At 38.4% G+C, this 21166-nt stretch overlaps 1 protein-coding gene across 2 annotated transcripts in view; it reads left to right on the top strand.

The window, feature by feature from the left end:
* The window catches only part of TMEM260 (transmembrane protein 260), a 68769-nt gene extending 48138 nt beyond the window's left edge, over window positions 1–20631 (top strand). For both annotated transcript variants that reach the window (XM_041758307.1, XM_041758306.1), the window contains 5 exons: window positions 2658–2806; window positions 10123–10299; window positions 11790–11843; window positions 13835–13925; window positions 18333–20631. In XM_041758307.1, the coding sequence (XP_041614241.1) occupies window positions 2658–2806; window positions 10123–10299; window positions 11790–11843; window positions 13835–13925; window positions 18333–18587 (726 nt within the window). In that variant the 3' untranslated portion in view covers window positions 18588–20631. The remainder of the gene's footprint in view (window positions 1–2657; window positions 2807–10122; window positions 10300–11789; window positions 11844–13834; window positions 13926–18332) is intronic.
* Window positions 20632–21166: the final 535 nt, after the last annotated feature.

Here is a 21166-nt window from a genome sequence, read left to right as displayed (position 1 = left end):
CTTCTCATCTAAACTGAATGTTTTAAGAATTGATGTTTTTCATGTTAGAATCAAATAATAATCTAGGTCTGTAGTTCATATGACAAACCATGAAAGTACTATATTACAAATTTATTTTTAAATAGTTCTTTGAAATTCAACCAACCCAGCCATTCAAATTAACACTGCCCACTGGTCTGGGGATTAAAATACATTAGATTGAATTAAAATAAGTCATGCTACAGGTAAGTAAACATTTCACTCAAAATCGAAATTATTAACCACGTTTCTGCTGTAGAATTTGTGTGTAAACTTTGTTGGTCTTACAACAAAATTATGTTTGGAGGGGACTTGTGAAAATATCCGGGTCTATTTAAAATAGTCCACTTGAACTGAAGAAATGTATTTTAACTATAATATATATTATTTAAATGGTAAATACCTTAAAAAGAACAAATCTATCTCTAGTGTTTTTAGAGCAGTCATCAGGGAAAGAGAAATTCCTAATCTTGATACTAATCTTAATACTATGATTAGTTTGATTGAGCAAATTTTTAGGCATAATACTTAATAAATTTTGTTGAATGAATGAATAATTAGAACCTAGGAGAAAACTAAAACAGATTTGCAAATATAGGGAAATTTGCAAATTACACATATTATTATAAGCAGTTTGCATTTATATCATCTACACAAATTGATTAATTTGATCTTCAGTCTAGTTTCTGACAAAAGCTAGGCTGTTAGTTGTTAATGTGGTATTCCATCATGATTTTAAATACTGTTTAGGATGGCAGCAACTGTAGTGAGAAGCATGGATTTCAAAGTTAATTAGACCTAAATTCAAGTCCTCATTCTGTCACTTCTAGGAGGTGTGATATGGGGCTAATGATTTTTCCTCTCTGAGCTTCTGTTTCCTGATCTATAAAATGGAAATGATCATCATATAAGTTAGGATACTTTTGAATGCAGGAAACAAAATACCTAAGAGTAGCTTAAACTATGGCGTTTTTAATCTCACATAAGTAGTAGTCTGAAGATAGGAGGTTTTAGGATGGATAATTTAAGCAGTTCAATGATGTCAGTGTTCTAGGGCCACTTTCCCACATCCATCTTGAACTGATGATTGCCTGGTTCCAAACAGCACAATGAAGAAAAGTGCCTCTCCCCTTCTCTCCTCTCCTCTGCCCTCTGTACTCCTTTCCCCCTCCCTTCCCCTTCTCTTCTCTCTCTCTCTTGCTCTCTCTCTCTCCCCACCCTTCTCTCTCTCTCTCCCTATTGAGAGTAATATGTACCCCAAAAACCCCTGTCAGACCTCCTTTTGGGTCCCCCTAATCAATATTGGGTCATATGCCCATTCTTAAACTACTTAAACATGGAGAAAAACTAGACCCAAGCATGTAGCTGCCCTGGACCACCTGATCAAAGTCAGGATTGTGTTAGTGAGGAAGAAGAGGATATTAGCTGCTGAGTGGGCAATCAGCAATATCTAATGTAATTATTTTCATACAATAAGGTTACTGTGAGAATTATATGAGAAATATTGAGGTCATCGCATATAGAAGGTATTGAATTAACGTTAATATCCCTAAGAACTGAAACTGTTGTCATAAAATTTAATTCAATAAGTATGTTTTGAGTATTTATAATGTACCCCTAGATTAAAATTAATTTGTCATTTCCAAGTTAAATTACTTTTAGGAAGCAAGTAGGACATAATAAACATAATTGCTCAAAAGGTGATGTCTAAACGATAACAAAACTTTGAAAGTGTAAATAGGAGAATCTTTTCCTTAAAAGAAAAAGTAAATCTGTGCATATAAAAGTATAGTTAAGTATAAATAAAGTGTAGAATTAAGAACAAGTGATTTTTCCCAATATTAATGATTTGTTTTAATCAAAAGGACATGTGGGGATATGTAGTTAATTTGGACATACTAGTAAACTCAGATAAATTAGCCAAAGGGTTTTTCTCTTTGAGGTTTAAATTCTCATACATTGAGCTTCTCAAGGGCGGGGATTTTATCTTCTTTCTTGGAGTTGAGCTATACTTGTTTCTTGAGTAAATGGATGAACAAAAGAATAATTGACACGTCTCTGTATCTTGTGCAGGTCTCCTAGTTTGACCACCATAGACATTTCAACTGCAGCAAACATAATTTGAGAACAATGCCAGGCACTGTGCTAGATGCAGAGGCACAAAGCTGAACACATACAGTCCCTTCCCTCTAGAAGCTCACAGGCTAGTGAGGAGTAGGGTCTGAGCTGGGACAGAGGTAGGTACCAAGTGCTATAGGAGTATATCATTCTGTGGAACCTTGGGAGGGTGTCAGAGAGGAAGTGATACTTAAGCTCTGTCTGAAAGTTGGGTACACATTCTCTAGCTGTGAGAATGGGGGAGGGTCATTCTGGGTAGTCCGTCTACATGGAGGTGAGATAAAACAAGGTGCTTATGTTACCAATAATAGTCACAGCTTAAGAAATGAAATCCAAAGTTTAAGTTATTTGAGGAATAGTCAGTGCCATATGCATCACTTGTGCACATTTGTATTTTTCAGTGATGCTAATATTTCATGAGTATATCCACATTTTAGAACTTTTTTGTTGTACTTGATAAACTTGTTTCTTTTTGAAGAAGTATATCAAAAATATGACATCATGTGTTATTTTTCTGATAGATGATGACTTATGAGTGGTATTTACCCAAGATGGCAAAGCATTTACCAGGTGTCAACTTTCCTGGAAACCGATGGAATCCTGTGGAAGGAATATTACCTAGTGGAATGGTCACGTTTAATCTTTATCATTTTCTTGAAATAAATAAACAGTAAGCATTCTTTTCATATAATAGCTTTTCTAAAATCTTAAGCTTTTCTAAAATTGTTTATGTAGCAGCTGTGCCTCATCCAAAAGACCCAATTTTCTACACCTCTTTCGCTGTCACTAGTAAGATTATCTTTGTAATTAAATTGAATATCTGTGCATAAATGAGGCCAGGCAGAAATAAATGTTATTGTTCTGGGTAAAGGAAAAATAAAGACAGATTAACAAGAATAGCAAATAAGATCTTAGTACAATTCAGAGAAATTAGAGATGTGCCTGTCTACTTGAAATCATTGCAGGTAGATCGCAAACAATTATAGCTTCCCCTGATCAACACCGTGGCCCCCTTTTAAGTGTAAAGCAAACGTTTTCCAGGAATAATCACTATATAAAAATAGCTTAAGGATTTTTTTAATAAAGGATAAGGCATTTTTGTAAATATGGAAAACACCTACAGTTAATGCTGGCTGAGATAACATATGAGAATTGTGAATTCTATACTTAAGAACATAAAATTATTCATAGTTAAGGTCAAGAATGAATAACTCCTTCAGTGGTAGAGTGTTGAACATTTTTCCTATCCATGAAATGCTTGGGATTGTCCAGAATATGAAGAAGAAAACTTATTTCATAACTTCTATTCTCTTATAGAGGGGACTTGAGAAATTCTTTCTGAATTCCAAAGTTAAATTATCCCTTACTAAGAATATGATCACATGGGACTTTTGGTGTTCAGAGCCTGAAGTTTACTGTGGCTCATGAAGTAATAAGTAATGAGCATTAGTGTGCTGTGAGAGTAACATTTAATCATTCTATTTTGGAATAAAATGTCAAAATCCATTAATATCCATAAGTAGGCATTTTTTTGGTGAATTTTATTTAATTCAACCCCACATTTATTGAATCTACTATGTTCCATCTCATGTTAGGCCTTGGCAGTAAAGTGAGACTCAGTTCCAAATTCAAATAGACCACACAATCTAGTTGCATATATACATAGATATGTGTATAAGTGACTATAATGTAATGAGGTAAGCTCTATGCTAGCCAAGCTTTGTCAAGTGTAATACCCAGTTCAATATGTGTTTCCTGAATGGATGATTTAACTGGGAGCATGGATGAAGAAGCAACTAATTCTTCCTGGGGGCAATCATTTCACATTTAACATATATCAAACGGCCAAGATACCCCAACAACTATCTGCTGTAGACACTTGACATGGCCCCTCCTTTTGCAGTCTTTCAGGGAGGGTTTCAGGTGGTGCCTAACATATGAAGCAGATAAATTACATTGTCATCTGGTAAACATGGTAATGTTGGTATGGACAAAATGTTAGAGACTTAAAGACTAGGTAGGAATTTGCCAAGTGGGCGGGAGAAAGCAGATTCAAGGGAAGTGTTTGTGTGAAGTGCTTTTGTGAAGTGTTGGAAAAGGCCCACTAAGTTCTAGCAAAGTGTGGCGCACAGGGCTTAGAAGGTTTGGTGAAGAAGGGATGAGTGTGCAGGGAGGGTGGGACCCAGATTGTCAAGGATGTTATCCCACAGACATGGATGAGGCATGTCCTCATTATGGAAATGCTGTATGCTCCTTGGAAATTCTAAAAACTACAGACAAGTAAGTGTAAAGAAGAGCAGTATCATCTGTCTTTAAGACAGATGTCATAGTAGTCTTAACCTGTTTGTAAACTTTTTGGAATTCCATTCAGTTTTAACATCAGTCATTTACTTATGCAAACACGTATACATTCTCACACACTCATACTATACTAGGTGGAATCATGTTTAGTTTCCTGTTCAGTTTCTTTTTGCCTAATATGTCATAAGTATTTCCACCTGTACTCAGAAAAATACCTTTATTACCATCATTTCTTAACTATTTAATATTCTCATATGGATGTATGATGACTTAACAAATACTCATTTTTGGACATTTTTGTTGTTTCTAGACTTTGGCTATTATAATACAGCATGGTGATGAACTTTTTTGGCCATCAATTTTTGTTAATATTTTGGATTACCCAAGGCCTCAAGATTAATATTGCTTATTGGTATCAGTTTTTAAAATAAAAATTTTAGTTTAAAAAGTAGCATTGTTCATTATAGAGTAAGAAATTATTTTTTTAAACTAGAGAAATATGGTTCTATCATTCAAATACAAATAGATAAAAAATACATTTTTTACAAATTTGAAAGCATAATACAGATAAAGCCTGTTTTCTGACTAAGTGTCATAAAACCATTTTTTATTTTTTTTACAAACTCTTTGTAAATATTTTTAGTAGGTACATGTACTATATTTTAATAATAGAGGAATGGAAATATTAGTAGATATTTAACATACCTTAATTTTTAACTATCATAAAATTATAGAGTACATCAGATGATTTTTTGTGTATAGTTTTTCTTTGGAAGAAATGGAAGTTTAAATTCTTAGGATAGATTCTCAGAAGTGAAATTACTAAGTCAAAGGACATGAACAATTGAAAGGCTTTTGACAGAGATTTTTTTCCCAAAGCATTGAACCATCAGCATCCTATGAAAACTCTCTAAATGGATACTTTTTAAAAGGAAGGAAACTAATATTAACACAACTATTTTAACATGCAGTAAAATTTGTCTTTTTTGACATATAGTTCTATGAATTTTAACACATACATACATTTGCATAACCCCCACAACAATTAGGATACAGAACAGACCCATGACCCCAAACTCCCTTATAGTCATACTATTCCCAAGGCCCTAACTCACCCCCACCCCAAAACCCACTGTTCTGTTTTCCATTGCTATAGTTTTACCTTTTCCAGAATGCCATGTAATGGACACATAAAATATGTAACCTTTTGACACTGGCATATTGCATTTAGCAATTGCTTTTGACAACCATCCAAATTGTGCATACTGATAGTCTCTTCCTTGTCATTGCTAAGTAGTATTCCATTGCATAGATATACCACAGTTTATTTATCCATTCACCTATTGAAGGGCATTTGGGTTGTTTTCAGTTTGGAGATAGAGCTGCTATAAACATTCATGTTCAGGTTTGTATGTGAATATGGATGGGATTATTGGATTGTTTGTTTTCTTAACAATTGGGTTTTAAGAGTTCTTTATGTATTCTAGGTACAAATCCTTTGTCGAATATGTGATTCATAAAGTTTGTAGCTTGACTTTTTATTCTCTTTGAAATGTCTGCTGCAGATAAAAGTTTTTTATTTTGATAAAATCCAATTATCATTTCTTTCTTTATGGATCATACTTCCTTTTTTTTTTTTTTTCTTTTTTTCCGGATCATTCTTTTTGGTGTCATATCCAAGAGCTCTTTGCCTAATGCTAGGTCATAAAGATTTTCTCATGTTTTCTTCTTAGAGTTTAATAATTTTATGTTTTACATTTCAGATCAATGATCTACTTTGAGTTACTTTTCATAAAGGACAGGGTATTAAGACAAGGTTCTTAGGAGTTTTTTGTTGTTTCTTTCTGGCATATATATGTCAAATTGTCCTCATATTTGCTGAAAATGTCATTGAATGATATTTGCATCTTTCTCTGGATTTATAAAAAAAATATTCTCAATTTTGTATTGGTTTTAATTTGATTAGTGTTTTCATAGCATATCTTTTTTTATTCTTTTGTTTTTAACCACCTGTATCATATTCAAAGTGGTTTTCTTATAGACAGCATATATTTAAGTCTTGCTTTATTATCCATTCTGACAAAGTCTACCGTTTCATTGGTGTATTTAGACCATTCACATTTAACGTAAATATTGGCATATTTAGATGTATGTCTACTATTTTATTATTTGCTCTATTTGTTCCCTCTGTTTTTTAATCCACTGCTTCCCCTTTCCTGCCTTATTTTGGAAAATTTGATTTTTTTTAGTACTTCATTTTAAATTATTTGAGATTTTTACTATATGCTTTGGCAAATTTTTTTTAGCGGTTGACCTTGAGAATCATGGTACACATACTTCTTCATAGTCTACTCAAGATTAATATTTTATTACTTCAAATGGAATATAGAAATTCACTGCCATGTAAGTCCCTTTAACCTTCCCACTTTTGATTGTGTTGTCATATATCTTATATCAGACACGTGATAATTTTTATTTTCAATTGTCATACATATATTTTTCAGTTTAAGAGAAAAAATAGCCTATGATATTTTTCCAGATATTTGCCAGATCTGGCGTCTTTCTTTTGATCCTGATAGTCCAGTTGCCCTTTCGTATTATTTCTCTTCCATCTGAAGATATTCCTATAGTGTTTCTTTTAGGGCAAGACTGTTAGCAGTCTTAGTACTCTTAGTTTTCCTTTATCTGAAAATAACTTTATTTCTTCTTTGTTTTTGAAGGATATATCTAGTTGGGAAGTTCTGGGTTTTTTTCCCCTGCTAGCACTTCAAAAATGTTATCTTGCATCTTTTTAACCTACATGATTTCTATTTGAGAAACCGACAGTTGTTCAAATCATGTTTGTGGAATGTATTGTTTTTCTCTGGCTGCTTTCCAGATTATTTGTCTTCAGCTTTTAGCAATTTGATTATTGTGTATCTGGGCATGGATTTCTTTGAGTTTAATCATTTGGGGTTCACTGAGCTTCTTAAATCTGTAAGATTGTGTCTTTCACAAAATTTGGGAGCTTTTCAGACATTATTTCTTTACTTTTTCTGCTTTACATTTTTTCTCTTCTTCATCTGGAATTCTGATGACATGAACATTAGACCTTTTGGTGCTGTCCCACAGGTGCCTGAGACTATACTTTTTTTCAGTCTTTTTGCTCTTGGTTTAAAGTGTATCATTTCTCTTGATCTATCCTCAAGTTCACTACCTGCTGGTTCATTCTCATTCTCTCTCTCTCTCTCCTTATATTAAGCCCATCTGTGAATTTTTAATTTCCGTCATTGTATTTTTCAGGACTATAATTTCCATTTGGTTCCTTTTTTAACTTTTATTTCTTTGTTGAGATTCTCTATTTTTTCCCATTCATTTCAAGAGTACTTGCCTTTACATCTTGATATATGCTTATAATACATAATTTCAAGTGTTTGACAATTCTAACATCTGTGTCATCTTGGAATTAACATCTATTCATTGTATTTTCCACTGTGAGTTGAGATTTCCCTTGTTCTTCATATGCCAAATAATTTTGGATTGTATCCTGGACATTTTGAATATTTGGGCCTTATTTAAATCCTAAGGAGAATGTTGATTTTATTTATTTGTTTGTTTAGCAGGCCGCCAGCCAGGTAAATCTCAAGCTCCAAGTTCTGACCTGCCTTTTGAGGACTATATATAGTTCCAGTGTTGGTTATGTTTTCAAAGCATTTGCAGTGCTGTCTGAATCACTCCCTGTTGCTGCCCATTGCCCAGTCTGGGACCAGGGTGGCCATCTGTCCAGTAGCTCATTTCTCAAACTCTATTAAGGGTCAGATCCATGCATGCTGAGCTCAGAGATAAGCCAGGAGTTCATACACAACTTTATGGGATTGCTCTCTTGACCTCCTTCCTTTCTGTCATCACTTTGGCCCTTCCCCCTCCTGGGAGCCTTCTTTCCAGTTCTCTGGCCAGAAAACTAGGGCTTTAATTTCCCTCTTCTGCCACATACTTCCTGTGACTGTGGCTATGTCTAGAACCAGGCTTCCAGAGGACACAGAGAGGTACAAAGCAGTGAGGATTTGCTTCCAGCTCTTGCAACCACAGCTCCTCTGATTCGAGAGAAATGTTCCTTTCCCTCAGAATTGTAGGAACCTGCTCTGCTGCCACTGCCATCATGCTGCTGCCCCGTTGCTGGCACAGTACTGCCTGGTGCCTGGGGATCTTCCCAGAGAATGGGGAAAAGCCAGGGGATTTCCTCTGCTCTCTGCAGAGTTTATGAGTTCCCTTTCCTCCTTGGGCTAGAAGGAAAGGGCTTTTCTTTGGGCTCTTCTTGTCCTCATTTGGTATATACTTCCAGGTTTTAGGCTTCCCTTGAGTCCAGGATTCCCAATACCAGAAGGGGAGAAATGGTAAGCTCACTACAGGTTTGGTAGAACTTAGAATTCTGGTGTCTTTCCCCATTCTTTTTTTACTCCATTTACCATTTCCAGAGTCCTCAAATTCTATGCATTCTGTCCAGGAAGTCTAGTATGCAGTGGGAGAGACAGAATAGAGTGTGCTTGCTCCATCTCCCCGGGAACCAGAACTCTTATGATGTTCTAAGACTATACTTTGTATTAGATACCTCATTTAATCTTAAACAGCTCTGAAAGGGTTATACCCATTTCACAGATGAGGGGACAGGTATTTATGTAATTTCTTCCTAATCATAGAGGTCATAAATGGTGGGAAAAAATCTAAAATCTGGGGCACCTAGGTGGCTCAGTGGTTGAGCATCTGCCTTCGGCTAAGGACCCCTGCTGGGGCCCAGGGATTGAGTCCCAAATCAGGCTCCCCTATGTCTCTACCTCTCTCTGTGTGTCTCTCATGAATAAGTAAATAAAATCTTTTTTAAAAAATCTAAAATCTAAGCCAGAGGTATCTTGTTTCAAAGTTCATGACATTTTATACTTTCAAGTAATTTTTTCTAATATGCTTCCCCCACACACACAATTAATAATAGCTACTCAGGTGTACACCACAAATTAGAATAGAACTATTCAATTACGGTGAGTATGAATCAAGCTTATTTAAAACATTTATATTACTAATTCTTGCAGGTATCGAAGCTCCTAATAGTTTATTCAACCTACTAATTTTATTCAGCAAATATTGTGAATTAGCTAAGCATTGTGCTATGTGAGGATTCAGAGTTAACTCCGAGATAGAGAGCCTATCCTCAGGATGTTTCTGGGCTACTCGGGGAGTTATGTGAATGCAAACAATAAGTACAATACAATAATAATAAAAGAGACAAAAAAATAAAGTGCAATGGGAGTTGAGGAAGGAGACATTACTTCTAAGTAGGAAAACAAATGAAGACATATTTCCACCTGTAAAATGAAAAAAAAAGTGTCAGATAATGTATATGTTTACATATGAGACAGGACCACAGAAACTTTCACTCTAACAATGCCTGTCCCCAAGTGATTTCTTACAGTGTTATGAACAGATCGGTTTTATCATTTATGTTTGTTAACTTCTCCCCAGCTCCCCCTGGCAAGCTTTTTTACACTAATGTAAATTCTAAACAGTCCATTTGGGAAAGATTTAAATAAACCAAAAGGTTTTAAATGGTTTATTGGTAACAATGGTTTAAGGAGTCAAAAATAGCCCCTCGTGTATTATATTTATTAACATTTAGAACTTTGAGTTAAACATTTTTTTTCCTGTTTTCAATAGGAAAAAAACATTTGTTTGCATAGGAATTCATGAAGGTGATCCAACGTGGAAAAAGAACTATTCACTGTGGCCCTGGGGTTCTTGTGACAAATTAGTTCCTTCAGAGATTGTATTTAACCCTGAGGAGTGGATTAAACTTACAAGAAATATTTATAACTGGACCGAAGAATATGGAAGGTATGGACAGCGGCTGTGTTTTTCATCAGAGCACAGCAGTTTTGCGTGCTTAAAAAATTTAACTAAATATTGAGATGCCCGTGCATATTTTTGATTTTTTTATTAGTTATTAATACTGTTATTTGCTGCCCACGTGAATCATAATAGAGAACATGTATTTCTGGTTCTCGTGTTTGAAGAACAGTAGGGTGATGGGAAGGCAGGAAGGCCTGTGGTGGAGTGGGCTCCCCAACAGTTTGGGGCATGGCACCTTCCACTTCCAGCTCTTATAACACTATATTGTCCTAAAAGTGGAAGAGATGCATTAACTACAGTAGAGCTGAAATAGGTACTCTGTGTTTTGGGATAGCTTGCACATGCATGAACTTACCCTGTTTGTTGTTTTCGGGAATGGCAGGTCATTCCTCTCTGGGGAAGACTGGCCCTTGGGTAACATGTTCTTCACAGTTATCATTAGCCTGGTTAGGTTGTATGGGGCATGATCAGTCTTACTATAAGCATCTCTACAGAGCTGACTCACTCCTGTTGGAAATCAAGTCACCATCTATAGAAACGTGCCTCCCTTGCCATTTTTTAAAATTATGAATTATTTAAAGATTAGATCACTATTGCGTATTAATTCAAAAACAGGCAAGATGATATTAAAAAAAAATGCTACAAGGAATTTTGGGTCCATATGAGGAAACAGACCACATTGCACCAACCAGACAGATGGATGAGTAGGTCTGGATCAAAGCACTCCATGAGCAGCATGAGGAAAAGTTGGAAAATAATCTTTTCTGTGGCACCTAGCTGGTTCAGTCATTGGAGCATGCAACCCTTGATCCTGGGGTTGTGAGTTCAGGGCCCATGTTGGGCATAAAACTCACAAAAAAAAAAAAAAAAAAAAAAGAAGAAGAAGAAACTGAAAAGAAAGAATATAACTTTTTCTGCAAACAGCTGACCAAAGGACAAATACCCAACACCACTCATATCCATTCCATCAAAATAGACACATAATAAGAAAGTTTAATTAAAAGAAAAATTCAGCAGATGGTTTAGCCCATGTTCTGTGAGCGGCATCCTGGCTTGAGCAATGCTGTTAGCAAAGCCAGGAGTCCCCTCTTTCAGGCTTATCGCCTTGCTTCTCAGCTGTTTGGCTTTTAGCTGTGGTTGTAGAGTGACCCAGGCTTCGCCCCTGCCCCATTGCCCATCTAGCACTTCTTAGGAACAGCTGGCTCTTCAGATGCCTCCAGCCTCTTCCCACTAATCCTTCATCTGCTCCCATGGGGCACTGGGGCTCATTATGCAGATTAAGAACACATTTATGAAAATCTCAAATTCCTAACGATCAGACTTTTCTAGGAGAATAAGTTTATTATTTCGGTTCCTATCAGTACTTCAATATCCAACCTATTTTATCTGCCTCGTAGGATTATAAAACAAAGATTACATGTCTGTAGCAATAAATGTAGCAGCAGAAAAATGTCACTGTTTTCTTGTAATTACAGGTTTGATCCATCTTCTTGGGAGTCTGTGGCCAATGAAGAGATGTGGCAAGCAAGGTGACTAGCCCACACTTTTGTGTTTGCAGTTTGTTTTGGGGTCAGTGGTAATAATAAAATAACATTTTTAAAAAGATTTTATTTATTTGAGAGTGAGAGTGAGAGAAAGAAAGCATAGGCAGGCTGAGGGGCTGAGGGAGAAGCAGACTCCCCACTGAGCAGGGAGCCCGATGATGCCAGGCTCGATCCCAGGACCCCAGGATCATGACTTGAGCTAAAGGCAGATACTTAACCGACTGAGCCACCTAGACACACCCCTAAAATAACATTCATGAGCAGTCATTTTGTTTGAGGCATTGTGCCTCACTGTAGGCACAATGCCTCAAACAGGCTGGTCACTGTACATTCAATAATCTCATTTGACCTTCATAAAAACCTATAAAGAAGTTGCTATGATCGATCCCCATTTTACAAAAGGACAAACTGGAAGTAGAGAGGTTGCTTGTCCAAAGCCAAATAGCAACAAGTGATGGAGTCTGGAACTCACATACAGCTGACTCAGGAATACTGCTATGCTCCTGTGCTCTCTGGCCTCATCTAAATCAGAGTATAATTGATTGAAGAGAAGTTGATAATGCCTCGAATCCATGTTTAATGTGCTAGCTAATTATATAAGCACTTACTGAATACTTCCCAAAGGCCAGACACCATGCTAGGTTTAGAAGCTATATATGTATGTATGCATGTAACCCAGTTCCTACCCTCAAGGAGCTTCCAGTCTAATGGAGCAGACCCACTTGTTAGAAGAAACTTGAGGATTAATGTGCTAATTGCTATACTCTCCTGTTGTCCCTGTATGGAACACTTTGTGGTGATGCAATGGATGCTTTTGGTTCCTGTCATTATTTTAAAATCTTCAGAATACCTAGGGTGCCTTGATGATGCCGTCCATTAGGCACCCAACTCTTGGTTTCAGCTGGGGTGGTTATATCAGGATCATGGTATCAAGGTCTACATGGGGCTCTGCCCTCAGCAGGGAGTCTGCTTGAGACTCTTTCCCTCTTCCTCTGTCCCTCCCCACCATGCTCTCTCTCTCTCTCGCTCTCTTTCTCTCTCTCAAATAAATAAATCTTTTAAAAAACAAATAAAATATTCAAAATATCTAACACTAACAGATTTTGGCCTAAATATAATATAAAAGTCTTAAGTGGTCTACAGAAGGGGATACCAAGTATATATGAAGCATTTCTTTCCGCAGAGAAATGGTGCCCAATTTGAGCCAGAGACTGTGCTTTGCACTGGGGATCGAGTTATGATAGAAAGGATTTACATAAGTTTAAAGAGGTTTTTAAAAAAATTGTCAAGAAATAGAGCTCCAAAATAGCAATTACAAAAATAGCCATACTATGGTTATTACATCAGTGTTTTTGAAAAGTCAGAAAACAGCATATTCAAGTTATCTCCCTAGTTATAGGGACAAATGCTTGCTTTGAAGAACTGATCAAAGATGCACCGTCTGTTCGCACAGTTCTTCAGTGTGATTGAATGTAGGGAGGCTGGGGAAGAAATCACATAAAAGAAGAAAGCAGGTCATTATTCAGGCAGGTATTGATTTAATTGGTGTGCAGAATACAATTTGAACGAGTTCATGTGGTCAAAGAGTCTAACTACCTTTGAAGAACTAGTCACACCTGGCCCAAGCAGTTGGATTGGGTACCTTCGGGGGTGTGCTGACAAACCCAGCAAGTCTGTCCCTTCCCGGCTGCTCTTGAGTGACAGTGATATACATCCGGAGGAGAACTGATGTGTGATAGTGATGATGAGTTTAAGCTTTTTCCTAAAAGCAGTGTGAATGCAGCATGTTGGCAGTGGGGAAAGGAGGTGCTGCTGGTTCAGAGTACGCTTCTATGAAGATGAGAGAGGAAAAGTATACAATAAAGGGATTTTTTTTTGTATGTTCTTTATCAGTGGAAGAGTCTGACAGATGTAGCTTTAAATGTGAAATTTGACAACATGATTTTAATGAACATTCCCACCTCCCCTACTCCCAGGATGAAAACACCATTCTTCATCTTTAACCTGGCGGAAAGTGTGAGCGTCCCTTCAGCTGTGAAGGCTCAACTCTACACTTACGCATATAACGTATGGTACACTTTTATATATATATATATGTATATGTTTGGTGAAAAGGTGGTGGTGATTGGAATGGAGTGTGTGTATCACAGTAGAGTTACTACTTTTTTGTTTCTAGTTTTATTTGGCTTTAGGAAGTGATATAAATGGAAAACTACTTGTGTATCACAAATAATCTCTAAAGTAAATGGTGTGTTTGGCAAATGATACCCCTCGTCATAGATGTCCAAGTCTTCATCTCTGGAACCTGTGAACAGAAGGCCTTACATGACAAAGGGGACTTTGCACGTGTGATTAAGTTAAAGATCTTACGATGGGGAGATTATCCTGGATTATCCAGGTGGACCAGTGTAATCGCATGGCCCTTCTAAAAAGGAGGCAGGAGGGTCAGAGTCAGAGAAGGAGAGGTGGTAACGTAAGCAGAAGTCAGAGAACAAGATTCGAAGGCTCTGTGTGGCTGGCCTGGAAGGTGGAGGATGGGGCCACAAGTTGGGGAGTGCAGGCAGCCTCTGGAAGCAGCCAAGGGCAAAGGAACAGATTCTAGAGCCTCCAGAAAGAACATGACCCTGCTGGTTTTATGAAAACCTTGATTTTATGTATTTTTACCTCCAGAAGCATAAGATAATAAATGTATATTGCTTGAAGCCACTGTCTTTGGTGGTGATTTGTTACAACAGCAACAAGAAACAAATAAGAACAATTGGAACAGAAAATGTCACCACCAAACAAGTTCTGACAGGTTGCCCTCTGTGCAAAAGTCCTGACCCTAACTGCACTCGAAACGATAGGTTTATGGCTGATTGGGATTTCATGAGGAAGGGGAAGGGTCTTAGAGAGTGGCTCTGACTTGTGACTGTGGCCCCAGGAGGCCAAAGCAGCCTTCAGAGGGCCCAGCCACAGAGAGGCTCCTACATAGGTAGGTGGGCCTTTCTAATGGAAAAGAAAAGGACAGAGCAGAGGCTTGCTGGTATCCTGCTTTCATGAGCCCCTTCTCTTCTGTAATCTATAGCCCTGGGCTCTTCAGATGCCGTCTGGGAAACAGAGGCTGTCAGAGGATGAGGACATTGGAGGATGTCCTGGCCAAGGCCAATGAGACCAGAGCCCCAGAGCCATGTGTGTGAGCACCTGAGGTGTTGGCCATCCCAGGTTGTGGTGGGTCTGCTCAGCCCAGGCGTTGGTTCAACGCTATGTCCAGATCACATGGCATCCAATCAGTATGACTCATTTTACTCCTAAATTTTGGGATCATGGATCCATCGTTTATTCATTTACTCATTTACTCACAGAGCATTTATTGAGAATCCAGTCTGTACCAAATATTGTGGTGACGAACAAACATTGTCCCCCTGCTACCAGAGGTAGTAGCAGCCTGCAGAAAGAGACAGGAAATAGAGTCCTCCTTTACATTCAGTTTTGTAAGATTTGCAGAGGTGCAGAGGGGGGCAGCAGGCTGTGCATGCGTATACCCTTCCAGAGAGGGGGTGGTGAGGAGGGGAGGGAGGCTTTGGAGAAGTCACCAGAGTGTCATCTTAAAAAAAAAAGATTTTGTTTATTTGAGAGGAGAAGAGAGAGAGAGAGCCTGAGCAGGGTGAGGAGCAGAGGGAGAAGCAGACTCCCTCCTGATCAGAGAGCCAGATGTGGGACTTGATTTGGGGATTCCGGGATCATGACCTGAGCTAAAGGCAGATGCTTGACTGACTGAGCCACTCAGGTGCCCTGGAGTGTCATCTTGAAAGATCAGAGGGAGCTAACCAGACACATGATGGGGCCAGAGTAGTGAGAGAATGGGTGTGGGAGGACAGGCCACAGGAACAAAGGCAGAACCCTCCCAGGTACCCCACTGAGGATGTCCAGGGATCTATTATGGGGGACAGCAAGCTGGAGTTCTGTCTGGCATTCGGGAAGTCCAGCTTCCAGGTCTGCTCCACCATTAATTGTCAACTGTAAGTCAGTTCACCTTTCCAGGCCTCGATTTCTTCTAAATATAAAAGTGGGCTTTAAGCATTATCAGTGATCTCTCATGTCCTTGTCATGGCATATCCTGTTCATCTCTAGTACTCTGTGATGGTGTCAAACACAAGCAGTTATTTAGTTGGAAGAAATAGGAGACTTACTATTATGTCATATTCTCATCAGTGACCTGTTCCCTGGTCAGTTGCTAGGCCACTACTGAAACTAATTCACAGATTTACTATTCCTCTAGACCTCTAAACTTTACTCTTTTGAGTGGACACAAGTCCATAGGTCTCTTCTTTGCAGATGTCTCCAGATGTGTGATCTTGCTTGCAAGGCAATTCCACCCCTGCCCCTCCCCCCCCCCCGGTACTGGTTTTTCTTTCTTTTCTTTTCTTTTTTTTTTTTTTTTTTAAATTTTTATTTATTTATGATAGTCACAGAGAGACAGAGAGAGAGGCAGAGACACAGGCAGAGGGAGAAACAGGCTCCATGCAGCGGGAGCCTGATGTGGGATTCGATCCCGGGTCTCCAGGATCGCGCCCCGGGCCAAAGGCAAGCGCCAAACCACTGCGCCACCCAGGGATCCCCGGTACTGGTTTTTCAAGAACATTCTTGTTAGCTGTAAGACATTTTTGTTATTATTTAAGTATTCCAGTCAGTAACTTAAACAGAACTTGAAGTTGAGGGGACATTAATTTCAGGTGTAGAGGGGGAGCAGGGATTATCCCTATTTAGGAATACGTTTGTTAGATTGGTGTCCCCGGTAAATAGAATAGAATCGGCTAAGATAGTAACACATAGAGGAGGAAATAGAATTACAAGTGATGTGAAATGACTGGCTTCTTAAGATACAGCACTTGTGGCTTAATAGGCCACCCAGAATAAGTCGATGATGTGTCAACAACAAAGTGTTCTGCAAACAAGTAGTAAGGTGGTTCCAATAGCTAAAGACGACACAACAGGGAGGTCACGACTGAGCCTGTCGTTCTCTTGAGCTAATGGGGAATGCTCACTGAAGGGCTGGCCTGTTTCAAACTCCAGAAACTTGGTAGGATTTTGAGAACTGGGGAATGTTAAGAACCTGAACAGTTCCTGAGCGCCCGCTCTGTGGCAGGCAGCAAGCCGTACACTTCACACGTGTCCCTCATCGGAGGATCAGAAGGAGGCTCAGGAATAGGAGCAACAATTAGAGTAAAAAGACCCACGAGGAAAGGTAGAGAAACACTGGGTATTTGACCAAAAGAATGGAAGAGCGAGAGGCTAGCTTCATAGCTTTGATGTACATGCAAGTGCAAGGGGACTGTTTCCTTTGTGATGGAGTGAAAGTGAAGGGGAAAACTGCTTTAAAAGTGAGCTGGAAGGCAGAAGGTTATTAAATAGCGAGATGACACATCAAACGTGAATTCTGGGATTTTTCCTGTGGATACTATTTAAAAGTAGGTTAGGTGGGTATGCATTTATCTGCCCTAGAGTAGAAGTTGGGGCAATAGTTAATATATTGGGTCCCTTTCAACCTAATGATGTGATGAATACAGTTCTAACTGCAAAAGCCCTTGGTCCTGGAGAAGGTATCATTGCTTGTTCTGTGTGTTCACCGAGTCTGTTGCTGACCTCAAGTTCCCACAGATCCGACACCAATTTACCAGACCCCAAGAAGGCTGTGACATTTCCCAGTAAGCAAGTCTAGTGTTCCATTGTGCAGATTTGGGTCGACTTTATTTGTTAAATTTTGCTGTTTCTCCCTGGAAAACTCAGTATCAAAGACCCAAACTCTGTCCAGTTAATACTACCTCTGATGTTGCAAAACAAAATTCCTGATCTCTGTGGGCAAATTTTTAACTGTCAAAATTGTGATTACAGGATGCTCCAAAGATTTTTAATACCTATAGGGATGGCTCTTAAATTCTCTATGCTCAGCCTATTCGATGATGGATTCGTTTGAGCTGTTTTATTGTTGCTATTGTTATTACTGTTGTTTTTAAAGTAAAGAGAAATTTTTGTCAAAATGAGGTTCAAAATTTAAATTCCTTCAAGTTCTCTTTCCATGCAGTTTTCTAAAGAAATCTATTTTTTCCCCCAACAGCTAAATTTAGAGTTTCAACCTTTTTGCCTGTTGAGTAAATAGCTTTCCATGAATTAGAACTAAATCCCTTTCCCAGAACATCGTTCTGGAGGAAGAGCATTTTGTCCTGACACAGTGTGTCTTAGGTTCCCTCCGCAACATCCGAAAAACCCCAGAAGCAGTTTTAGATGAAGCCCATTTGCCTCCTGCCACTGTAATAATTACAGTAACGTTCTTGCATTTTCTGCATGGCCTGGCAACGATTCGATTTTTACTATAGGATTTTTACTTGGATTTTTCTTCTTGTGTGATTAATTCCTCTGTGTTTTCTGTTTTTTTGGTGAAAAAAAAAAGTCAAGGAATAACGATGGAATACCAACATCTTTGCTGTTTTTCAGCTTTATAAGGAGATTGTCTATTTACAAAAGGAACACCCAGTGAATTGGCACAAGAACTATGCCATCGCCTGTGAGCGGATGTTACGCCTCCAGGAAAAAGGCACAGACCCTGAAGTCTTGATATCTGAAACCATCAGACACTTCCGTCTCTACACCCAGAAAGCATCAAATGATCCCCAGCTGCCTGATATTTTAATTGCTCTAAAGCACTTAAGAAAAGAACTGCAAAGTCTGAGAAATATGAAAAATGTCTGAAGCAGCAGAATGTGAAAAACCTGCTCATCATTCAGCTTCCAAAATTCCGAAGTCCAGAAGTTTTTCCTCCAAGAAAAAAAATTGCAAAAAAAAAAAAAAAAGAAAGAAGGAAAGAAAGACTAAGTCCTCTCCCATCACTAAGCAATACTATTTAGTAGGATGTTTTAGTTATTGTGATGTGGTGGGTATGCAAATTCTGTTTATCCCACATCACCAAATTAGCATTTCAGTGAGAATCTTCCAGAAAACCTTCCTACTTCCTCAGTCTTTCACTTAATGACTTTGCTTGGTTAGATGCTAGAAGAGAATGGACGATTTTCAAGTACTTTCAACATCGATTGCAAATCTTTTAAGGGCCCCTGCTTACTGGGATAAGTTTGGAAGATTAAATTCTTAAAATATTAATACTAGACCAAAGACACATTTTCTGTCTCCCAAAAGCGATTTTTTTAAGAGTGAATCTTGCTCTGCTTCAAGTTAAAATACTTTTTTTTCTTTTAAGTGGCTATGGTTGTTACATAATTTCACAATGCAAGCCAAACACCAACCCAGTGAATATTTTTTAAAAGGTTGGAGTTTTATTGTCTTTGATAATTCTCTGAAATCATTAAAAAATAAAGCTAATTTGTTGTTTGCTCTCTTTCAGTTGCATAAAGTGGCAAATAAAAAGGATTTTGTATTTCCTCACTTAATTTTATATTTATGTTTTACTTCTGTATGGGCTCATAAATCCGGGCCCAATAATTAGTAGGCTCCTGCTGCCAAAATGCAAAAAAAAAAAAAAAAAAAGCGGGGATTGGAGGGGGGGGATGGGGAAGTGGTTCAATAAATTCATTTCTTTGACAAGCATCTTTTATACATATTACTAAAGAGAACAGAGTAAGAAATGCAAATAATAGTTCTTTATTTTATTATGACAGTTAATTAATAGCAACCTGTTTTAATGAATAAAGTCACTCCGAGTCCTTCAGCACTTCCTAAGTAGAGGCCAGAATCCGTAGGGATTCTCTTCCCCCCAATTGTAGAGCTCCGAGACTCCAAGCGCTATATAGGCCCCTGTATAGAAATGCTCACTAATGAAGAGGGAGGGCTAGAAGCTTGTCTGCATTCAAAGATCACTGGTGAGTCATTCAGCGAGAAAAGGCCTCTTACCAGGAATAGTCAAAGTTCCGCGGCATTGTACTAGCAAAAGGGTCTGATCAAAGGTCTCCCGTGGAGCTTGCATGGTTCCCTTTCATACGACGACCATAATTAAAACCACTAATTCTCTTTTAAAATGCTGCAGGATGCCATGTAGGCATCTGTCTGGAGTGTCCTTTGTGATGTCATAAGCTGTGAAGGACCAGTGCCGAGGGCTTTTGAGTGAAATGCCAGTCATGAAGGTGCTTCAAGACAAGGGTGCCTCTCAAAGCTTGACAGGGCCTTGACTGCACAATCCGAGCTGAATTTGCCCCTTGTCAGCTGCCAGTAAATAAATCTCAAAGGGGGAGAAGCTGAAGTTTCATTACCTGATCCGTGGGGCTTTGTTGGTTTTGGCATCACACAGGGGAAGCTCTTGCCTCTCCATTCTCTGGATTTGAAGATGTCCATTGGAGCCTGCAGCGCCTGGACAGGGTTCAGAGCGGAACCTTTTGAAGAGTGTCAATAGTTGTAACAGTTCAGCTGTTAGGAAGACAAATAAATGGAGGAGCTCATTAATCCGCTTTTGGCTCTCGGTGCCTTTTGCCCTTTTATCACAGCCTTATTAGGCTCCTACTCATCTTGAACCAGAAAAAAATGAATTGGAGTCGTTGAGTACTAATTGGCAAAGACTTTTAATCATGGGCCAAGAACTTTCACTGACTTGAAAGTAACTTCTCCACAGGGAAGAACCCGAAACCTGGTTTACCTTAAAACAAAAACCGATTGGGTTCAGTGTGGTGTAAAAATTGAAGGAAGCGTTGAGAAATTGTCTAAGTGTATCCATTGGAAAGAAATCGTGTGAGATTAGGATTTCCACTTTTCTCAAAGAAGAAAAGGACAAATAAAATTCAAATGAACATTCTCTGGACGCGTGTTGTGTTTATCAGTTCAGGAGAGAGATGGCACACATATGTGAGGTGATGGAGCATCTGTAGACATGTGGCCGTGAATATGCGTTTGGGCATCTGTATTCACGAGGTGTCAGAAGAACCTCATGGAAAGCAATATTTCCTATTTATGGCCTTAAGAATGGCAAATGGAGGCCTCTCTTTGAGACTACTTGCCTATTAAATTTGTGTCTAGGTGGTGGTGCTCCCTAGGTAAGTCTGAATATACCTCGTGTATTGACTTGTCAAATGGCGCATAGATTCTTCTGTACAGTATTTGTGCAGCAGTGGCTTTGGACCACTCTTTGAGAAAGCAATGAATATGTATATATATATACATATATATATATATATATATATGACCCCAGAATACGTGGGGTCATAATTATTTAAATTGCTAAAAACCATCAGTATGTGAAAAAAACAACAAACTGAGCTGAAACTTGGGCACAGTGGGCTTTGTTCCCAGATCTTTTATACTGAAGGATTCTTTCCTTTCTCTTGTGTGAG

Source organism: Vulpes lagopus, chromosome 6 (genome assembly GCF_018345385.1).
Source record: "Vulpes lagopus strain Blue_001 chromosome 6, ASM1834538v1, whole genome shotgun sequence".
Taxonomy (NCBI): domain Eukaryota; kingdom Metazoa; phylum Chordata; class Mammalia; order Carnivora; family Canidae; genus Vulpes; species Vulpes lagopus.
The sequence above is the reverse complement of the archived record's forward strand: the minus strand, read 5'-3'. Positions and strand labels throughout refer to the sequence as shown.